This window comes from Bombus flavifrons, chromosome 9, assembly GCF_040668555.2.
Source record: "Bombus flavifrons isolate JBK064 chromosome 9, iyBomFlav1_principal, whole genome shotgun sequence".
In the NCBI taxonomy this organism is placed as follows: Eukaryota; Metazoa; Arthropoda; class Insecta; order Hymenoptera; family Apidae; genus Bombus; species Bombus flavifrons.
The window spans coordinates 9,346,914-9,367,456 of record NC_138450.1 but is presented as its reverse complement, the minus strand read 5'-3'; the positions used below and the strand labels follow the sequence as shown (position 1 = coordinate 9,367,456).

General features: G+C 34.1%; 7 protein-coding genes across 14 annotated transcripts in view; 2 read left to right on the top strand and 5 right to left on the bottom strand.

Moving 5' to 3' along the window:
• The window catches only part of Oatp74D (Organic anion transporting polypeptide 74D), an 86,364-nt gene extending 84,616 nt beyond the window's left edge, over positions 1-1,748 (bottom strand). For both annotated transcript variants that reach the window (XM_069120442.1, XM_069120444.1), the window contains exon 1: positions 853-1,748. The gene's annotated coding sequence lies outside the window, so the exon portion shown is untranslated. The remainder of the gene's footprint in view (positions 1-852) is intronic.
• On the top strand, positions 21-19,190 carry LOC138183500 (uncharacterized). 3 transcript variants are annotated; one of them, XM_069120457.1, is made up of 5 exons: positions 14,404-14,955; positions 15,172-15,316; positions 15,389-15,460; positions 15,547-15,712; positions 19,002-19,190. In XM_069120457.1, the coding sequence occupies exons 1-4, from the start codon at positions 14,813-14,815 to the stop codon at positions 15,676-15,678; spliced, it is 492 nt and encodes a 163-aa protein (XP_068976558.1). In that variant the 5' UTR covers positions 14,404-14,812; the 3' UTR covers positions 15,679-15,712; positions 19,002-19,190. The 3 variants fall into 3 exon arrangements, with proteins under 3 accessions (XP_068976559.1, XP_068976558.1, XP_068976557.1); XM_069120458.1 differs by lacking the exons at positions 14,404-14,955; positions 19,002-19,190 and adding an exon at positions 21-328 and having other exon boundaries at positions 15,547-17,294; XM_069120456.1 differs by lacking the exon at positions 19,002-19,190 and having other exon boundaries at positions 14,405-14,955; positions 15,547-17,294.
• Positions 2,586-3,419, bottom strand: Sf3b6 (splicing factor 3B subunit 6). The gene is made up of 3 exons (XM_069120461.1): positions 3,264-3,419; positions 3,028-3,146; positions 2,586-2,931 (listed from the first exon to the last, which is right to left on the bottom strand). Exons 1-3 carry the CDS (start codon positions 3,294-3,296, stop codon positions 2,706-2,708), a joined length of 378 nt encoding a protein of 125 aa, XP_068976562.1. The 5' UTR covers positions 3,297-3,419; the 3' UTR covers positions 2,586-2,705.
• Positions 3,493-9,707, bottom strand: eEF1delta (elongation factor 1-delta). 5 transcript variants are annotated; one of them, XM_069120447.1, is made up of 9 exons: positions 9,506-9,663; positions 7,321-7,455; positions 6,162-6,635; positions 5,289-5,387; positions 5,045-5,117; positions 4,776-4,967; positions 4,393-4,458; positions 4,199-4,324; positions 3,493-4,119 (listed from the first exon to the last, which is right to left on the bottom strand). In XM_069120447.1, the coding sequence occupies exons 2-9, from the start codon at positions 7,411-7,413 to the stop codon at positions 3,965-3,967; spliced, it is 1,278 nt and encodes a 425-aa protein (XP_068976548.1). In that variant the 5' UTR covers positions 7,414-7,455; positions 9,506-9,663; the 3' UTR covers positions 3,493-3,964. The 5 variants fall into 5 exon arrangements, with proteins under 5 accessions (XP_068976548.1, XP_068976549.1, XP_068976552.1 ...); XM_069120448.1 differs by lacking the exon at positions 9,506-9,663 and adding an exon at positions 9,299-9,450; XM_069120451.1 differs by lacking the exon at positions 6,162-6,635.
• On the top strand, positions 9,985-11,322 carry Chrac-16 (chromatin accessibility complex protein 1). Its single transcript, XM_069120455.1, has 2 exons — positions 9,985-10,175; positions 10,430-11,322. Exons 1-2 carry the CDS (start codon positions 10,041-10,043, stop codon positions 10,823-10,825), a joined length of 531 nt encoding a protein of 176 aa, XP_068976556.1. The 5' UTR covers positions 9,985-10,040; the 3' UTR covers positions 10,826-11,322.
• On the bottom strand, positions 11,049-12,125 carry LOC138183498 (transmembrane protein 199). Its single transcript, XM_069120454.1, has 2 exons — positions 11,708-12,125; positions 11,049-11,640 (listed from the first exon to the last, which is right to left on the bottom strand). The coding sequence occupies exons 1-2, from the start codon at positions 12,123-12,125 to the stop codon at positions 11,387-11,389; spliced, it is 672 nt and encodes a 223-aa protein (XP_068976555.1). The 3' UTR covers positions 11,049-11,386.
• On the bottom strand, positions 12,276-13,112 carry Muted (biogenesis of lysosome-related organelles complex 1 subunit 5). Its single transcript, XM_069120459.1, has 4 exons — positions 13,075-13,112; positions 12,889-12,971; positions 12,531-12,719; positions 12,276-12,443 (listed from the first exon to the last, which is right to left on the bottom strand). Exons 1-4 carry the CDS (start codon positions 13,091-13,093, stop codon positions 12,276-12,278), a joined length of 459 nt encoding a protein of 152 aa, XP_068976560.1. The 5' UTR covers positions 13,094-13,112.
• Positions 19,191-20,543: the final 1,353 nt, after the last annotated feature.

Below are 20,543 nucleotides of genomic sequence, written 5' to 3'. Positions count from 1 at the left end.
GTGATGGCCAATGAAACGCGATTTGAATAAATAACGAAATTTTAAAAAATCGATCGAGGTTTAATTTACTTGTGCCGTTGCAAAATCTTCAAATTTCTTCTAAAACCGAGTGCATGAAAGAGACTTGCCCCATTATTTCGAGAACAAAGTTCCTCGGCATTAACGTGAAGAAGAGCAACTCAAAAGCCGGTAGCACGACGACGTATTTATCCAGACAGCAGACAAACATACTCACTTGAGTACCTGGCACCTGCTCACTTTCGTATACTTCTAAAGGACTACAAGGGGATCGTCACCAAATGAAACTGCATATAAAGCCAGACGAATGGTAAGTTTTTAATACGATTGTAACCTTCCTTTTTACATGATATTTTTTACAATTTCCTATAGATATATAAACATGCATAATTTAATTATAAGTTTTACCAAAAGATAGGGTAGAAAGTAATTTGTTACCTTCAAAACGGTCACTATCATAAAACCCGAGAATATTACTAAGCGACATATCGAACAAAGAGTTGTATCGATATATAACCAGGTAATGGTCCACCATTCGAAACGTCAATCATACGAGCTTGTCATCGCTTCAATTTGATAATTAGAATTCCATTGTCGCAATGATGCATTACGATATTTGAGAGCAAGCTAACACTGATAGAGGCTCACGTGAGTAGAACGAATTACGTTCATACGAATTGCGTGAACGCGACTACGCATAAATAACATCGCTGTGTGTACGCAAAGTGTACGGCGACTGTGACGACAGTGGACACAGTTGATCGCGTGAATAAACACACATGACACATACATACAGGCAAGTATACTTATATGCATGTATACACGTACTCTCACCTCGATACAAATCGGCAAGCAGGCAGCAGGCCGTCACAACACGACGGTCGTCGCATCCCCTCCCGCCACACCTCGATCGTCCTCTTCACGTTCATTCATTCCTCCCCCACGCGACGCCGTTGTTTCTCTCGAGCGACGTTCGTGTCAGCAACATTAGCAGACGACACACCATAGTCACACACTGTTCGGCACTACACACTCACGTACAATATTAACCAAGTAAAGTACGATGTTGGAAGAATCGAGCGCGACAAACCGAATCGCATCAACCACATACAATAATACTCAGACGGACCGTGACACGAGAAATCCATCAGAACGACGCCATTCCTCCTTCCATACTGTTTACATCGTGTCGAGGATTGAGATACAGCGAAAGGAAATCGCAGGAATGTACCCCGCACTCACAAGTCACGGTGTTATATTCGATCTGGCTGAAACCGCATTTATGTATTTACACCGGTGATTAAACAACAAAACAAAAATAGTCTCTTGCGTGCTCCGTAAGATCGCGCTACTCTTCAAGTCTGACGTCTCTAGGCGGCGTGACGTGAACACGGCCTAACATACGTAAGGCCATTAATAGAGGAACAGCAACGACGAGGAACAACCAACAGTACCCATACGTGAAATGGCCAATATCGTGAAGGAAACTATCGTAGATTGCTCGTGGAATACGTGACACATTCTCAAGGCCATTCGCGAACGTCTTGCCGGCGGCTTCGCCGTTACCACAGCAGTCGAACGACATTTGAGCAAGTCTCGTAGTATCTCGAACACTCTGACTAGCCGAAGTATGACGAGCCGAAGTCAACGAACAAATGGGGAACACCCATAAGAATGCCGCACTATAAAACGGTACGCCGCGACAACACGACTAAACGGGCTAAGCGGGTTTTCGCTTTCGACTGAAATCGAATGTCCTACCGGCTAGCCGGTGACGAGAACCGTATATGAGTTGCGTACGTGTGCGCACGCGTGCATCGTTGTGTATGTGTTGTGATACACCGTAACCCGCGTTTCTACCAGCATCCAGTATCCAGTATCCTGACAAGTAAACGTAGCCCTGTCGAGCTCATATTACAAAACGCTAGTGTCGACAAGATGAGTAGACCGATTAAATTACATGTGACACGCGCGTACTGCACTCGATAATGACAGGTGCATCTTTTTACTTTACCTTGATGGAGGTCGCACCTCCGCGTCGTCATAAATGTTTCGGTCGTAGCGTCTGATTCCTTCTGACCTCTCCAATGAAAATTCATAATTTCGTTTTAAAATATCCTTAAGATTACAGGAATGCTAGAATTCTATATTTTTAGATTTTATATTCGATTTTTATTGTTACGCATATCTAGAAAAATCGAAATGTTTCAATCATTATCATAAATCTCGACTTAACTTAACATAAATCACTTAACTTCAATATATTCCAGTGAAGAGTTTTAATTAAGGCTATAGCTATCATCTGCGAGGTATATGGAAATAGAGGAATGCTACTCTACCACTGACTGTGAAAGTTGTATTAATTACAGCCTTTTAATGCGTCGACATTTTTTCGCCCCGGTTTTTATATCTTCTCGGGAGGGGAGCGAGAAATGATTGCGTTCCACACGAAAATACTTGCTCATTACTTACTGTGGGCCATTGAACTTCTACAACTGTACTAAATGATGCATAAAATCAAAATGAATATGATAGATAAAATCGTTTATTGAATTATTTGTCATATATATATTTAAAACAATATTTATTTTACAATGATAATATACAAAGAAAAGTTTCTGCAAATTAAATAGTTTGTATCACAAAATGGATTATTTCCATATTTTGCTCTATTTACAAGAGTTGCGTTATTTTTTTTCCTCGTTCAAATTATATTTTGTTTTCAACTTATCTATTTCTTCCATCTTCTTGTCCACATCAACCCGTTTAAATGCTTTATTACTTTGATAATATAAAACTACCAGATATCTATTACAAACATTAAATCCACTTAAATGATCGCAAGCATTCTTTGCATCAAATATATCCTCGTAAACAACAAAAGCTGTTCCTCTAGTTTCGGCAGTATTACCCCTATAGCAAAGAAATTCATTAATCTCAGAGACTTTTTGTGATACAGTGTTAAAAAAATACATAAAAGTATAAAATGCGATTAATATAAACACATACACTCTGATTTGTCTGATAGCTCCATATTTGCCAAAAATATCGTACATTTCTTCAGCGGTAATTTTATATGGCAGATTCCTTATATATAACACCCTGTTCACTTCTGGAGGCAGCCTTACCTAAGAAATAAGAATATATTTTTGTACAATAACAAACAAAATATAGGTTAGGTCAATGACACTTATGTAGTAGAAATGTATGTAGTAGAAATTTTATATAGTCGTATATGTATTTACATTAGCTCTTCGTTGAAGCATAGCCATAGTCATCTTGAAAATATAATTACTTCTTTATTCGCGACGGGAAATAAAAGCACAGCACTTACAAACTGCTTTTTTATCGTCAAAACAGTTTCAAGTTGTTAGAATTGGTTTCTGTGTAATATATGCTACTAGAGAGCAGCACTGTATCTTCCCATTCCATAAACGAAAGGAAAGGATTTAAAGGGTACAATAAAATAAGAAATTAAGTTGACAATTTTTATTTATAGTAACAATACTCCAAAACAAGCAATTAAAAATGGTACTAGTACTTGGTATTACATATATACCTACAATATCGTTAATGATCGGTATCATTGATAGCAAATAAAGTGTTCCTACTTAATATTACAATTTTATATATCGAATTATATTTAAAACATTTAATGTTTATATTTTTCTTTATAAAGAATATATTGATCATACAACCACAGTTTAAAAATTTACCCGAGTATTTTTAGAAACGATTTGATAAATTGACACATCGAATATTAAAGTTGGAGTACAATAACTAGGTTCTTCATTTTTAGACAGTCGCGTTTAATATAGAACACGTATGTAATGTATTTACCAGAGTAGATATTGCTAGTGGAATGAAAAGATGGCACAACAGACCAATGCCTGATTGCAATTAGAACCGTCAGATATTTTTCTACGAAGGAAACTTCGTTAATATTTTATACTTTATTAAAAGCTGCAATATCTACGCTTTGTACATAATCCTCGATTTCCTGAATCTTTTCTGTAAGCCAATCTACAGAAACTTTGTCATCTTCTACGACACACGAAATCTGAAGTTTGTGAATTCCAAAGGCAAGCGGAACAAGTTTTGCTATAAAAGAATAAATATTTTTAGTTTTAACTCAAATTAAAGAGTCAATTCATTATTTTATATACGCTTAATAACTTACACGCTCCCCACAAAAGACCATCGGTTTCGATCTTTCGAACTTCCTCTTCCATTGCTTTCATATCTGTTTCATCATCCCACGGTTTTACGTCTAATATGATATTTGACTTTGCAATCAGGACTGGCTCTGTAAATTATTATTATATATAACATGATTTAATTAAATTTGAAGTACAAATTCAATCTGCGACTTACTCTTAGCTTTCTTTGCAGTATATGCAGCCAGTCTTTCTTCCCTAATTTTTGCAGCTTCTGCATCTTCTCCCTAGTAAGTCAAGTATTTAAACAATTTACAGTAAAGATCATAAATAGCAACATTTACATTTCAATACTTGTACGATAGTGTTTGTATTGAATTCGTGTGATAAATAGAGAATTATAGCTGAATGTATTAGTATTCTGGGAATATCTGGTGTACTATATTTCGTAAATGTCGTATCATTTTATCACTTTTGCACCCTACTTGAAGACACGTGTGAAGTGTACTAAATGTATAAGTATCGTGCAGAAATGATTTTTAATATTTATGTAAATAGAAGGAGATTAACTTCTTAGTGTGTTCCACTATTTCTGCCCACTTGCCTCTGAATCTGAACCGAAAAGATCAACATCTTCGTCGTCATCAGCTTTTTCTTGTGCTGGTTTTGAAGCTGGTTGAGGTTTAGCAGGACAAACTGCTAATGTTGGAACAGCAGATATGAAAATCTTGTCCTCAAGAGCTTTTACACGTTCCTCCAATTTTTCAACAGCATTTTGTAATTCTTGGAAGACTGTTGATGAAGATTTGAAATATGGTAATTCCTATACTACTGATAAAATAATTTAATGTAAACGGCATAACACTCACCACTACATTCTAGAATATCCTTTTTATTATCATTTGGAGTAGTGAAACCAGCAACAGCTGCAATATCATCCATCTGTAAAATAAAATTGGATTACATTTAAAGTTAGAGTTATAAAAGGAAATACTCATTCTTATTGAATACTTAGATTTTATGCCCATAAATTTATATTAATATTGCATATTGTATTAGTAAGCAGGTTTGAAAACTCGTTATATAAGGGTGTGCAAAGAGTGCAGTACTCACACACTGTAAAGACTGTTTAATATGTTGACGAGCCTTGGCAACCTCATTGGCTAAACTTCCACCAGCAGATAGAATGGGACTAGCAGTTTGTTGATTCCCCTGTATCCAGCAATATTAAAGATCAACTCAGACTAAACTGACTGTTACAAAAAATTCTATATCACACCTCCACTAGGTTCTATAACTAATGTTATCCAAATGGAAATAAAGTAGAGGTTTATATTCAGATTTCTTCTTGTAAATAAATTTGAATATAATATTTGAAAAGCTTTATTTTATAAGTATACATCTTCAATAGAGTTAAGTGGAGATAGATATTTTAAATGTTTAAAAAGTGAATAAATAATAAGCATCACAAATAATTCTTTTCTACAAGATAAAAAGTTAAAATAAAAATATTTATCATCACCATATAAACATATTGTTAATAAGCTTAAGATCATGACAAATGCAAACATTCCTAATCAGAAGCACAAATACATTGTATTCCCCATTTTTATGCACAAAAAAAAACAAGCGGTGTTCGATTAAAATAGGATTAAAGTAAGATAAATGTGTACAGTACTTTTTTGGTGTTCATACAAGAACTATTAAATCCAAGAATCAGACAACAATATATATAACATATAATATATATAACAAACAATATATATCTGAAATTTTCATAAAATAAATGTCATGAAATAAAGTAAATGTTTGTATAAGAGAATAAAATGATGCTATCTTTAGTCTATTTTCTAAGTGTATTTTAATAAGCAGTATTTCTATGATGATTTAGGCAATGAAATACATTACAATGAACAAAATTAAATTCTATAATTATTGCACTGATGCACACAAAACATTAAAGAACAGATGCATGACAGTATATACCTGAATAGGTAACTGCTGCTTATTCCTTATTAATGGAGTAACATTTTCTTTTACTTCCTTAGTATCATTTTTTTGTTTTCTATTTCTGTGTCTTGTATCTGCTTTATTCTTTTTCTCTTTTACTTCTTTCGTATTATACTTTTTAGATGCATCATTTGAAGAACTAGTCTCCTTCTCTTTTGCTTTTAAGTCATTTTTAATATTGTCAGACTTTTGCTTTTCTTCTATATTTTCTTTTTTTTGTATATTCAATTTTTCTTCATCTTTATTAATCTTTGATGCGTTTATTTGACACTTAGAATTCTTTATATCATTTGAAATATTCTCAGAAATCAATAACTTATTATCTTTAGATTTTTCAGACCTTATTTTAGTCAAAGAGTTACTATTCAAAAAGGAATTATCTTGACAGTTATTAATTACAGAAACTTCAGATTTAAGCGAGCAGCTTTCCATAATTTTATGAGACACCACCTTGAAACATTAAGCTATGCAAGAAAGAACTCGTATTTTGTTATTAATGATGTAAAATACAAACTAATCGAAGCATGTCTTTTACATGCTTGATTTATGTTGTTACTACAGAACACAACTGCACAAAACTAAATACCTTGAGTAAAGAATCCATGCATTCAGAAATTCATTGAATGTATGAACATATAAAACAATACATCATACAATTATAGTTATAATTAAATAAATAGAAAATCACATTGCTTATCTTATGTTTTTATTTTTAAGATTATTAATTATACTTATCACAAGAGCTTTGTGTTAGAAATGAAATACAAGATTAGGTAATCCATTTGAACACACAACTAGAAATGGGAATTAAGTTCTCAAGAAAAAAATAAAATTCCCAACACCTCATAGAATTACAAGAAGATAGAATCTTCCCTATCACCAGATATTCCCTGAAGTGTGTGTTAAAAATGTTAGTTTTTTTGTTAGTACAAAGAAAAAGTACAAGGCATAACAAAAAAGCAAATATTAACTGTGGATGTTGGGGCTGACAAAAACGGTGAAAATGAATGAAACTTAAGATTTATTCTGTTTAAGAGTTTGTATGTTTAAAACATTTACCCTACCCCTGTTGGCAATCAGTTTTATATCCAATAACATTAATTCAAGATTCACTGACAATGAGAAAGATACTCACCTTGGCCATTCTTTCAAAGTATAATCGTTCTGCCTTGTCATAGGATGGTTTGTCAAACCATACCTTCTCTCGTGCTAATGCTGCTTTCTCCATGGTTTAGATGATATATTCAATAATAAAGATGCAAATAAATTTCTGCAACATGAAATTTTATTCATTTCACAATGTTTTGAAATAATTTGACACTCCAATATGTTAGACAGTATGAATGTAGTTTTCAAGAACTTAAAAACATTTGAATACATATATGGAAAATAAAAGGGTACTAAAAAATTTTAGTTGGTTATGTTTATTAAAAGTACAAGTTTTTTGTTATGTATATAGTATGTAATAAAAGGACATACAATATTGTACATAGTAATAAAAGCCATTGTGTAACAGTATATATGTATCAACAATTAACAACTTAATAGATAACAATATAAATAAATATCATAAACTATCATCATCACTACTAAAATATTCAGATTTAAATTTAACTTTACTTAATATTTTACGACTAGGAAGCTCTAATTTATATTTTTGACTAATTATTGGTTTTTCGTCTGATTTATTTTTTATAGTATCTAGTAAGCGAAAAATTTCCCTTTCTTCTTCTGTTTTAATCACACATGGGTATATCTCCGATGCTTCAAAATATTGAACAAATGCTCTAAGTTCAGTAAGAGAGGAATGAGTAGAATAACATACACTGAAAGTTCTTTCTTTATTTTTGTCCCATTCTCCTATTATGCTAGTATCTTTCTTTCTCCATTTCATTACAGACGGGATAACAGTTAAGATATTTGCATTGCTTACATCACTCCTACAACGCAAACCTGGCGAAGATATTTTTTTCTTGCAAGCATGAATTGAAGTACTATCTGGGTCATTTGTGACATAACAAGATAATTGTGCAATATGACAATAATTTTCAAACACATCATTTCTTACATGTATTTTCATATCTAACATTTTTGACAGTTCTACAAAAAGAAATTCAGAACCGTATGTAGCAGAACATTCCAGAATAACAACATTCCTTGGGTCTTTGCTTATCCAATCTTTAGTAACTTCATATATTCTACGCATACTTTCTTGCCTACTAGGGAAAACAGGAAAGTCATTACTTAAAAATGTTGTATCTAAGTAAATTTTAGTAAATGTTCTAGGTATCGATTTAGAATCATTACAATAGTGCAGACCTTTTAATTTTGGAAAGTCTATTGGATTGATACGAAAATCACCAGTATATAATACCGATATATTATCTTTTTCAAAAAGAAACATCACAGAACCAGGACAATGTCCTGCTGGGATAGAAGTTACACAAATGAGGATCTTTTCCTCGTTCTTTGTTATATATTCTATAACACTGGGTATATTAATGCCTATTTCTTTCACACAAGAACTTTTAAATTTAAATCTACTTTCTAACAATGCTTTTGAAATAGGGCTGCAATAGAAGCATTTTTTATATTCATCTATATACTCAAAAAATGTATCTGATAAACCATGCATATGATCAGAGTGACAATGACTAAGAAAAAATATGGAGGATGTTAAGTTTTCTCCATCAAAACGATCCACTGAGATGCCCGGTATCTCCTTAATAAGCCCAAGAAAAGTTGACATTCTGATAGGTATTTTGTTCCTGTAATTTATAAATTCAGCATCAATTATGTCAATATTTATTCTAGAGAATATTATATTTTAATAACAATGAGTGCAAGCATGTAAGTATGTAAGCATACAAATATAATAAAAAAAGAAAAATATAATAAAATAATGTTACACATATATCTTTAATTCACAAGATGTATGAAATTACAATTAGAGAAAGCGATACAATAAAATTATTACAATAAATAGTTATCACAAATAGAAAACAGATGTTCGTAAAATGCAAGGGTGAAGATCTATATAATAGGTTATAGATATAAACTGAACATACATTCTATGAATGAATAAAACAAGCTAAAAGAGGTCGTTTACGAACCAATGACCCAACAATCTGAACAACTATATATGAACAATTAGTTAATTTTTCACTGAAACATTATTAGCCCGAATCCGCCATGTGCCGTATTGATCGATTAATTCGATGATTATATAGCAAAGTACAATTAATTCGACCTCCGTTAATACTGCAAACCAGTTCGGTGTGCATGTGGATTATATACCGCTAAAATATTATTAAATATACCTTGACTCGTTACAGATTGTCAGATTGATGCAACAACTGTCTGCTCGCCAAAATTTCTGTACGCCGCATATAACGTGCCAATTGAAAAGAAATAGAAACAGCAATGTTCGATCAGTGAAAGAAGATGTCACTACAGTACCTTATTACTACACTGTTACTACCAACGAATTCAATACACGATTGCTTTTTTAAAGCATTTCAAAAATAATTCTTTAATTTTGTTAATAAATTGCTAAATAAAAATGACCTAATCATTTTATTTACAATATTTATTGTCAAAGAAAAATGAATAATATCACATGGAAAATTTAGATTGTATTAATTGTTTGGTATTGTAATTATTTATATTTTTAAAATTTAATTAAATATAAATAATTAAGAATAGGATTTAGTCAAATACAATATGTTCCCGAATTTCGTGTCAAATAGTTATATAAAATGCGAAATTCGAAAATTGGCGGCAATTGATTAACATACGTTACTGCCGTACTGTTAGTTTACGTTCGGTTCTAGGAGAAATCGATTTTCTGTAAAAATGACTGCGCAAGGATCACATGCTAAAATGAAGGAATTACGTTTACCTATGTCAAGGGTAAAAACGATTATGAAAAGTTCTCCTTATGTTGATACAATCGGTCAAGATGGTTTATATCTAGTCACAAAAGCTACGGTAAGATTAATGTTTAAATATTGAGGTTAAGTGACGCTTAAAGGGGATTATTCTATACATTTGTATAGCTTCCATATTTGTTGTTTCGCGCGACAATTAAAAATTCTCACTTCCTGTGTTTTACATTTATAATATTTATTAATTAATTGTTTAATATGTGTTACATTCAGACTATGTCATCTATATTTTAGTTTATACTATGCTTCACCTCTCATAATAAGTACGAACAAACAAAGATAAAAACAATTTTATAGGAACTATTTATACACTATCTGACGGAAGAAGCACATTTGCAAAACAACAAAGGGAATTCTTTAGACTACAAACATCTGGCAGAGGTGGTACAGACCAATGATACATTGGAATTTCTCAGGGAAATAATGCCAAGGAAGATCACAGTCAGACAATTCAAAGAAATGATGGCTGCCAAAAATTCACATAGTAGTTCATCAGAAAGTAGCTCAGACTCAGATAGTGATAGTGAGTCAGATACAGATTCTTGTTCTGATAGTGATAGGAAAGCAGAAGATGACAACTCATCAAATAGTGAACAAGAGAGTGAGGCAAAAGAGAATGGTAAATGTGATTCTGCCAGTGACAAAAGTGAAGCCAGTGACAAAAGTGACAGTGAAGATGAAACCAAAAGATAGGACAGCTAATATCCACCTTCACCTATATTTTCATAAGACAGGCTCTCTGATTATTTAAGAAATACCTCAAACTTAGCTGAAAACAATATACCATTGTGAACTTTACAAACATTTGGTTTATACCAAATGTTTAGACCATTTGCTTATTTAATGTTTTAGATTAAATATAAATAATAATTTTAGATGTTTAACACTATTTTTATATGTATTCATTAAAGACAAATTGAACATTAAATAGGATCTCTTTATTAACAATAAAGTACATTTAGACTTCGTAGGTACATTAGGAAAAGAATTTTAAGAATATATATGAAGTAAAGTATATATTTATACCTTGAAATGCATTAGTCCAAAAAGCATCATGCTGCCTTATTATATAATACAAAATAAATGCATTCATTTTTCTGTGCTGGGTTTCTAGCTGTATCACAATAGAATTTTATATGCCATTTTATATTTTGCACATAATTATAATTTTCTTTTTTATTTTGTATTTATAAATATTGCAAAAGGACATTAATATTAGGAGAATTTGCCTTGATAACAATAATTTATGAAATTTTATTCTTGATGCAATTTTTTATGTGGCGCAGCTGTTGAAGCAGCATCATATACATCTTCATTTAATTTAATTGCTAAGAAATAAATTTCAGCCAAGGCAATAACTAATGCACAAATTATACCTAATAACAATCTAAATCCAAAGTCTAAAGTTCCTACTATTAATTCCAGACCTACAAATCCAAAGGCAAAACCTGCTAGTACAGAAAATATAAACTGTGCAACAGCTATGAGTTGTTTATTTATTTGTTTCACTGAAAAGATAAAGATAGATGTAACATATATAGGAAAGAATTTTTTTTTTTATGTTAAGGATCTTACTTTGATAGGAGATAGTATCCTCTGGTAAATTCTTTGTAGTAGTATCTACATTTTTGGTCATAGCTCTATATTTCATAGCATTTTGTTGTGCTTTCAGTTTCTGTGTTCTAGCTTCCAACTCAGGATTTCTTGGTGTAACTTTTGGAGTTGGTAATCTGATATCATCTTCCTCTAGCAACTCGTGTAAATAAATACTTTCCATGTGAATGGTTCTGTATTCTTCTAAGTATTTGTTCAACCATCTTAGATCATCCAATTTTAATAAGATATCTTTCTGCTTATCTTTAGTTGACTTTTTTAAAGCAGTAATAGCAGCTGGAGTACTATTAGTCTTCTTCACATTTTTGCAGATAAATTCTATTAATTTCTTATTTGGTTTGATTTTAATGGAAGGATCTTCTATTGATTCAACTGGCATTCTTATATTTTTTAGATACAACTGTTCTATTATTAACGAAATATATTGTTGTCAGTGTTGATACATTAAATCCAAAATTGGTACTATTTTATGTTATACGTAATTACAAAGTACAAAATGTATTTGTAAAATATTGGTGCGTAACAATGTTTATGGTGTAATGTGTAACTTTCTTTCTAAGTCAATATAAAATTCTTTTATTTCATTCTCTTTTTCTTGAAAAGTTTGATTTACTTTCTCACAATTTTCACTCATATCATTAACAAACTTCTCCCATTCTAATTTTCTTATTTCTCTATTTTCTAGCAATGCTATATCCTAAAAAAATTATTGAATGTTCACATTAATGACAAATATGAAAATATTTAAACTGGAAAAAATTCAGTTACTGAAAATGATCCATACACTGTCAAAATTTTGTTCTCTTTGAAGGACTCTTTCACACATACTCAGGGCAACATCAACATTTGCTTTTAAACTTGGTAAATGACAATCCCCGAGTTGTTCTGTTCGATCGAGTTGACTTTCTTTCAAATCCGTCGAATATTCAAGTATTTTGAAAAGTCGTTCTACTTCTCGATCATCTCTCTTTTCCTATAAATTTTAGGTTATGCACGATAACAAATTATTATCAAGACATATACGAAATGATTAATCGATCCTCTGAGAAAGATAATACTTTTGTATGGTCTTTTACATAATTACTATCTTTTTCTCTCATGGAAATGCAGCTATCGATAATAAGAACACGGGAACTTTTTACCTGAAATTCGCGAAGAAAGAATGTGATTTCGCCCTGAATAAATGGTCGATGATCGAATAGTCGGCTCCAAATTTCACCCGTGTCTATGAAAACAAGGTATCATCAATTAGATTCTGACAAATAGTTACAAGAATAAAGCGTATACTTAGAATTTACGTGTTTATAATTAATCAGAGGATGTCGCACCTCTAATAATGGACGCCATGTTCTTCTCGTGAGATCAGTGCATTGTTTAACTGTCCTATAGATACAATTTTCATGCTTACCGCGCATAATATAAAATTTCTTTTCTTATTATTTCATATTGTATGATTTATTTACTGTTTCTTTCATCGTATGATTAGTCATGTTATATTTTAATTACAAAAATATAATTTCCCCTTCCTTATCAATTGGATACATTCGCAAACTATTTATTATTATTCAACGAATAAAAAAAAGGGGAATTATAACACTACGAGGTACAAGATTAGAAAGGTTAAAAGTTTCTGAAACAACTTGGAACTGTTTTGGAGCAGGGATTAAATTATCAGGCGACGAACATTACAATAAATTTCCAATGAAATATACAAGTGGAATGAAATTGCAGAAATTTATTAATAAGCACAAGGTTTCCCATTAGATATCTGGATTGCATTTCAATCAGTCGGGTGATCTTTCATTTTAAAATGTATTTTCAATCGCCATATCGCTCGAAGGACTTTCATTTTGTTTTCAGTTTTAAATTTAAGTACCTAACTTACATATTCCATTAGAATATACTTCCTGTTTATTAGTTATCAAGTACTGTATTATCATCTGCAACGATTTTATTAAGAATATTTCGTAGGCTATCTTTAAAAATTTCTTAATCAAAATTTTCTAATATTCTCTGAAATAAAAATAGCGAATTTTAGATTCTACATTTATCGTACTTGAATACAATTTTGGAAATGTTGTAGCGTTTACAAGTGAATAATTATCACTTTTTGTATTCGAAAAGTTACTTCTTAATCGCGACGATTACTAAACTTTTCTTCAGTTTCTCTGTTAAGACAAATAACTCGCGCTACTGCAACTGTTGTAGGGATTCTTTCTTCCTTTCTTTTTCTCGCCATTTTCTCTTGATAAGTTCGAAGACCTTCCGTCTTAGTCGCGCGCAAGAGAAAGGAAAGTAATTACAGATAGGAAATTGCTCGAAGAAAATGAGCTTTCCATTGGATCCTGTGATGGATTGACGTTTAAATGAGAAATAATTATTTGTCGCTTAAATGATGAATAAATTTGCTCGATTTCGACTAAACTTACGAGATTGTTGTTATATTTAGAATGCTTAGACTTTTTTGCCAATTAATTCAGAATTTTAACTTCGCTATGAAGCTTTTGATTCGTCAATTCAGATTTTTAATACTTTTAAAAGATTCTTTGCAGCAGTTTAGTAATCAATTAAGTTTATATTGCCTTTTTCCAACAACAGCTCATCGTAGTTTATTAATAATCATTATCGAGAAAATAAAGTATGAATAAATCGCAGCACTTGTAAGATAGTTGAAATTTGAAATATCTTCCAACGTCAAACCACATAGATTATTTGCGAACGTTGCAATAAATATTTGATCATAATGTGTTTGCTTGTGCTTAAAAGCTTAAAGCTTATCAGCCTGAAATTTTGAACGTACCCCATTGTTAGTATAGATTATGTTAAATGAAATATTTCAAAAATAAAATCGAATGTTGTTTTATACTCACCGAGAACGATGCATCAGTCGATGAAACGAGACGCGCATTCGATACCGCTTCCTTTTCTTTCTCGCGTTACAACGCGACGCATAACTCGTCGATGAAAAACTTGAGACATTCACAAGCTATCGCGAGCACGACAATTGTATCGTGTGACCAAACATGCATTGGATGCACCGATGGTAGGGATTTCTGTCCGGTATAAATGAAGTATTCCCATTCGATTGTTCGTCTGTTTCGCACGATTCAACTAAGCTTGTATCGATTTCGGCCAACGAAACATCGTGGAACCGCAATGGATCGTTTCCTGCTCTTCGTCCTGCTATTCATCGTTTTACGGTTTACAATGTAACAATTCGTTTGTATAATCGTTTGGTATTTCGTTCAACTAAAGATAAACGTTAGAAAGAAAGTAGAGACGATGGCATCGAAGTCGTCTTGAAATTACTCACAGATGATTAGTGTTATTTTAACGATAGTATTCGAAAGTTTTGATTAATGCCAATTTTTTTTAATGAACGGTGATACGATTAATAATGGTTCCTTAATTTCGAACTTTTACAGGCAAGAAGTCGTTGAAGAGGGAGGTTGCAAATGCGCCGTGTTTTCCAGGCAAATATCAAAACCAATCATTGAACGCGCTCTTCTGTATAACGTCACGTGCGATAGCGAAGGGCAGGAGAAGTGTCAACAGTTGTGCGTTGCTCTGGTCAGTAAATAATCATGTATGTTCGATAGCATGTCTGGCGAACGTCAGAAAGATATGTGTAATTCTGTGCAGGCCGAGAGCGCGAGAGACCAAGCGCCGCAAATGATTTGCGAAAAATTGAATACGCACGTGGAGAATCTGCACGTAAGTTTGTTTAAAAGATGAGGTTCGAAAAGAGTATTTCAAGTTGATATTTAACGATGCCAACGTAAATGTGAAATATATTTCAGGTGGCAGTATACGCGAAAGTGTGTGACGCGACCAGCTGGAAATTCACTGGTTTGAAAGCTGCGGATCCAATTTGTTGCCACGAGGGGAAAAGTACAGCTTGCGAAGAACCACTCCCGGTGATCGAAAGTTAAATGAATCCATTGGAGATTATTTCGTAATGCGTTGGTTAGTCCGTTGTGGAATTTTATTTAATCATTTGCGAAACATTTATTATTTTATCGCTAATTAATAAACCAGTTCGTTGTTGTAGGACCATACATAAATGTTTAATTATTATTAATCGAATTATGGAAATAAATTCGAAAGCTAGATATAAATTAAATTGATTGGCTGTACGTAGAAATCAAATAGAAATTACATCGCGCCATGCTTGAAACCATTTTTCACACGTTTTAATCTACTATTTCATTTCTTTGAGATCTTTGATTTCAATGGACGTCAAATATCAAAGAGTCTTCTAAGAACAAAATCGTCTTAAAAGCATTAAACGCTTCCTCCAACCCACACCTTTCTCGCTTGAATCTTGAAGATCTTTGGAACGATTATACTCGTACGCAAACCATCTTTCGAGGTAGTGCCAGAATACAAAGTACGTCTCACCGATTCCAGATATCTTCTATTTCGTCAATGGTGTTCCAGGATCTTCGTCCCAGGCCATTGAATAGATGGTTTGTTATCGCTCCCTTGACTTCCTGCCGATGAATCCTTCGTCGTGACTCTCTATATCGACCTTGCCATCCCAGAAAGCCATTGTGTACCCGTGGTTTTGTCGTCCTTTCTTCTCCCGATTTAATGACTCCACCATTTTCACACAGTCTCTTCTGTTTGTCGTTTGCGAATTCACTTAATTTCACGATCGTTTAACTCAATTTTTCCAAATCTTCCTCACGAACACGTTTGTCTCGTTGTTTTACGCCATGTTTATTAATCGTCAAGTCCAAACTCTAGTTATTTATTGTTAACCAATTCTAGCTTACTTTGTTTGAGGTTGCGTGGTTTACACGGAGCCTGAGACGCAATGGGAACTGTTCCGGGTGTTATATGTTTTGTGTCCCATCACACACTGACTTGGACTACTCCCTGAGTCCTAAGGGAGAGAGGATATGTCGAGAATGAGAACAGACTACTTTGTGTTGCTAGTTTGCATGGTATCAACATTGTAGAACATAACACACGCGCTTTGACTATTTGCATTGAGAGAGAAAGAGAGAGAGAGAGCGAGAGCAATTTACCAAAAGTTGTTCAACGTAATGACGTGTTGTGTATTGAACTACTGACGCTTAGACACGTACATTATAATGCAGGCAATTAATATTAGCAGCAACTAGCAGTAATTTCGTATTTTATTTGGAAAGGGAAAAACTTATAATTCCCGATGAAGTTTGATTAATATTGTGTACACTTGGTGAATTGTAAAGCGGTTGCCATTCCCTCTATTACACGTTGGTCATTCTCGAAATGCTGCTCGATATTCTATTAATCAGTTGTCAGGTAATTTCCACTCATCAAACATCCTTAATCAGACGATTGGGAATGGTACACACCGGTAAATCTATTCGCGATAATTTGCGTTTCATATCGTGTATATTCCTTCGCATGAGTACTACCGATCGTGCAGCGCGCGTCATTCTACCACAATTAAACAAAACGGAAATTGAGGTAACTAACTGTGAATTTCCGCTCCTATCTTCTCCACGAGCCTTCCTGAATATGCACGTGTGTGTATATTATGTGCTCTTTCCACCCTTATCAGATTCGACATCATTTCCTTTCCGTACTAACATTATTTTTTCACGGCGAACGTTTCTTTCCTCTCTGTTTCTTACTTTTCTTTTTTTTTTTTTTTTTTTTTTTTGAATTAGCAACACTAAGTTTCTAGCGTAACTCTCGCAAAATTAAACGCATCCAAATTCGTAGCTTTCAAAGTCAAACTCAAATTCGACGTTTTCGATAATCTAAACTTTCGCACGATATGTTTTACGTGATCAGACTGCGACGAGTAATTAAGGTTGCATCTGAAATTGAACTACCGTGTTTTACAAGCGTGTTACACATCATCAAGGTACACGTTGAATCGCTGGATTTCCTTCATAATTTCAAAAGAATAAATAAAGACGCGTCTATGTAAGCTATTAGAAAGAAGACAAACTTGGCTTTTCCATAAGATAAATATCAATCAAACGTGAAATTCACGGCGGCTTATCCAATAAAGTGTGACGTAATCGAATCGTCGGAGTAACACCGACACGCTCCCGATGGGTGAGCTACATTTGCGTAAATAATTCTGCAGCGATAGGATAATCAATGCAAGAGGATTACGATCTACATACATCGTTAGTTTGTTACCGGGGATATTAGTTTCCAGGTGTTGCCGCGCGTGCGAATGAACACAAAGGCCATGAAACGATAGAAAGACAACGACTTGCGAGAATACGTGCCGCGCGATGCAACTATCTCAATTTATCAACGAAACGAGACTCGTGTATTGGAACTTCACTTTGTTTCAGCCACTACCTGATTTTGATATAGATGCAAGTTCGATTCAGAATTACATTGTCCAATTTCTCTAATCGAATGGAAGTGAAATTTCAACCATTTTTAAACGTCTTCGTTACTCAATTAACAGCGAACTTATCGCGTATCGGATGAATTTCACGAATGTAGCTTCGATCCAGCGCTCGTTTACCTCACCGCAAATCGTATTGTCATTCCCATTAGTTGAACAAGTAATTTATCTCTATTAGCGGCGTGTCAGCCTGTGTTTAAGATATCGACGATCTTACACACCGTATTAAACCGATTCCTAGGCTTTTGCCCTAAATATCAGCGTTAATATGCGTAATATAAATATAAGCGAAATATAAATAAAAATAAAAGGCGATACAAAGGACTATTTTACATTTATTATTTGCAAATGTAAGAACATTTTTGTCACATTCTCGTCTATGCGAATAATTTTATGACTTATCCTACGTAAACTTCATTGTTCCTGTTTGATAGTAATTTATACAATCCAACTATCGATTTATTCTTCCATCAGTGAATCGAACTTAATATTGGGCAACGATTCCCGTTCTCTATTGCTGATTGCACACTGTTTCTATCTTCCTTGCATTTCCCATAGTTTTCTCGATGTATTTCGATCCCTTTTTCCGCTCGAAGGCATTCATTATGTCTGGCTCTGCTGGTGACTCCGAATTAATGGACCGACGCTACGTGTTTCAAACGATGACGTCGGACGCTGTTTTAGATCCTGGACAAATTGCCTTTTAGCGAAACTTTTTGATGCTTTCACAGATTCGTCAATACGCGAAAAATAGGTCGACAGATCTTTTTTTTTTTGTAAATATTATCGGGTGTACCGCTATTCGCTCATTAACAAATTACTCATATGTCGTCAGGTAATTCCTAATCGCGATACCGCTAATGCACGTGCTTCACCTTCCTGTTACAGACCACCAACTACACGACACGATGTGCAAACACCATCTTAGAGCCCTTAAACCGGCTTAATCCACTGCATGCCTTTCACGCCTCCTTAATGTCGCTTCAGTTCGTACGCTACGGTTGTTGGCCTATATGCGGACCTCTCCACGCTTTTGATGCTCAATTATGCCGCGTTACTGGTAATCACTGTGGTATTTGACGAGCAAACATCTTTTTAGGAATATTTTTGACAAGATCTTCGGTGGCCAGAACTTCGACGAAGGTAAACGATGAATAAGTAAAGCAGCCAAGCGGAAGTAAAGTCATTGCTAAGTTCCTAAGTTCTTCCTCCTGGTTAATATAACCAAAACTGATATTATGCTTGTGCAACGTGGAAGCTCTTAAAGCGATCGTTCCGTAAAAGAGAGTACAACCGCGTGCTGAATATTACGCGTTCATCTCGACAAAATTTCCTACGTAATCGAAGTAACGGGAAAGAAAAATATTTCTATGTTGGAATACTATAGCGGACGGTCGTCGTTTAAAGTAGACACGAACGTTGCGGTAAATGTGCGATTGTGTTAATAGCACAGGAGTAATTTACGTGAGCACGACGAACTTTTGTTCACGAGACTTCTAATACGATGGTAAGACGTCGATGCTGTGAAAACTTTTTAAACAAGTAGACTAGTATCGCGTCAACGACTTCCAAATTACTCCCTAATGATCCTTAGGAATCGTTAAAACGATCGCGTTATTAGTTGAAAATTGTCGCGATACTTTTCTCGTCGGTCGTTGTGAGACTGCGAGAAGATGTCGCGTCAGGTGTATTCGGTCGTAATTATCCTTGCTTAAACCAGCCCTCGATCGTTAAGCCACACGCTCGCTGTCGCGTCACGATACGTAACATTCGTGTAACGTGACGTGCAAACACTAGGTTAGCCGCCTTAAGCTTGCACCAGACTGTACAAGCTTTCCGTGTCTCCTCGATGCCACTACAGATCATACGTTACATGTTACTTGGGGCGAAAACCAGCGATGCAACTATATCTACGACCTCTGGAGCCCTCTCGTATCTGACAATCACGAGCAAAGGTGTATTTATGCACGTATGTTTACCTATTAGCGACGTGTCGGCCTAACCGCTTTGCCAGTCGAGACTACGATTATTAGCTGCTCTCGGTGATTACTCGTTACCGCGTCGTTTGACTTATCGATGTGAAATGCCACGTCGAATGGCGGCGTACACTTTGTTTCGCGATGGCAAAAGTTGTTCGAAGGAAAAGCGAAAGAGAGGAAACGAGAAATGGGAAAGGATAGAGAATGGAAAGTAAGGGAAGAAAGAGATATTATCGCGATTTGCAATTACAGGAATAATTGATAATATTTCACGACGTAATGATCGTTTGATGAAACGAGCGAATAATTTCCTAGAAACGAAGAGGAACGTTGCTCGGTGAATCGCGTATCGCGATAATAATTGGTTAAAGAGGTCGGTGGATCGGACCGCAGGAACCGGAAGACCGTGGTTTAGCACGCGAAACTTGGTGGCTCTGCTTATTAACTTATT

Excerpts from the sequence above, each read along its gene's own strand:
- Sf3b6 (XM_069120461.1), bottom strand. The coding sequence starts at position 3,296 with ATGACTATGGCTATGCTTCAACGAAGAGCTAAT. Across the intron at positions 3,147-3,263 it reads TGCTTCAACGAAGAGCTAAT|GTAAGGCTGCCTCCAGAAGT; the intron begins GTAAATACATAT and ends CTTATTTCTTAG. Across the intron at positions 2,932-3,027 it reads GCTATCAGACAAATCAGAGT|GGGTAATACTGCCGAAACTA; the intron begins GTATGTGTTTAT and ends TCTTTGCTATAG.
- eEF1delta (XM_069120447.1), bottom strand. The coding sequence starts at position 7,413 with ATGGAGAAAGCAGCATTAGCACGAGAGAAGGTATGGTTTGACAAACCA. Across the intron at positions 5,388-6,161 it reads AGCAGCAGTTACCTATTCAG|GGGAATCAACAAACTGCTAG; the intron begins GTATATACTGTC and ends TGCTGGATACAG. Across the intron at positions 4,459-4,775 it reads CGGTTCAGATTCAGAGGCAA|AAGATGCAGAAGCTGCAAAA; the intron begins GTGGGCAGAAAT and ends CTTACTAGGGAG.
- Chrac-16 (XM_069120455.1), top strand. The coding sequence starts at position 10,041 with ATGACTGCGCAAGGATCACATGCTAAAATGAAGGAATTACGTTTACCT. Across the intron at positions 10,176-10,429 it reads ATCTAGTCACAAAAGCTACG|GAACTATTTATACACTATCT; the intron begins GTAAGATTAATG and ends ACAATTTTATAG.
- LOC138183498 (XM_069120454.1), bottom strand. The coding sequence starts at position 12,125 with ATGCCAGTTGAATCAATAGAAGATCCTTCCATTAAAATCAAACCAAAT. Across the intron at positions 11,641-11,707 it reads GGATACTATCTCCTATCAAA|TGAAACAAATAAATAAACAA; the intron begins GTAAGATCCTTA and ends TTATCTTTTCAG.
- Muted (XM_069120459.1), bottom strand. Across the intron at positions 12,720-12,888 it reads TCTTTCTTCGCGAATTTCAG|GAAAAGAGAGATGATCGAGA; the intron begins GTAAAAAGTTCC and ends TAAAATTTATAG. Across the intron at positions 12,444-12,530 it reads GAGAACAAAATTTTGACAGT|GATATAGCATTGCTAGAAAA; the intron begins GTATGGATCATT and ends TAATTTTTTTAG.
- LOC138183500 (XM_069120457.1), top strand. The coding sequence starts at position 14,813 with ATGAAGTATTCCCATTCGATTGTTCGTCTGTTTCGCACGATTCAACTA. Across the intron at positions 14,956-15,171 it reads ATCGTTTTACGGTTTACAAT|GCAAGAAGTCGTTGAAGAGG; the intron begins GTAACAATTCGT and ends GAACTTTTACAG. Across the intron at positions 15,317-15,388 it reads AACAGTTGTGCGTTGCTCTG|GCCGAGAGCGCGAGAGACCA; the intron begins GTCAGTAAATAA and ends AATTCTGTGCAG.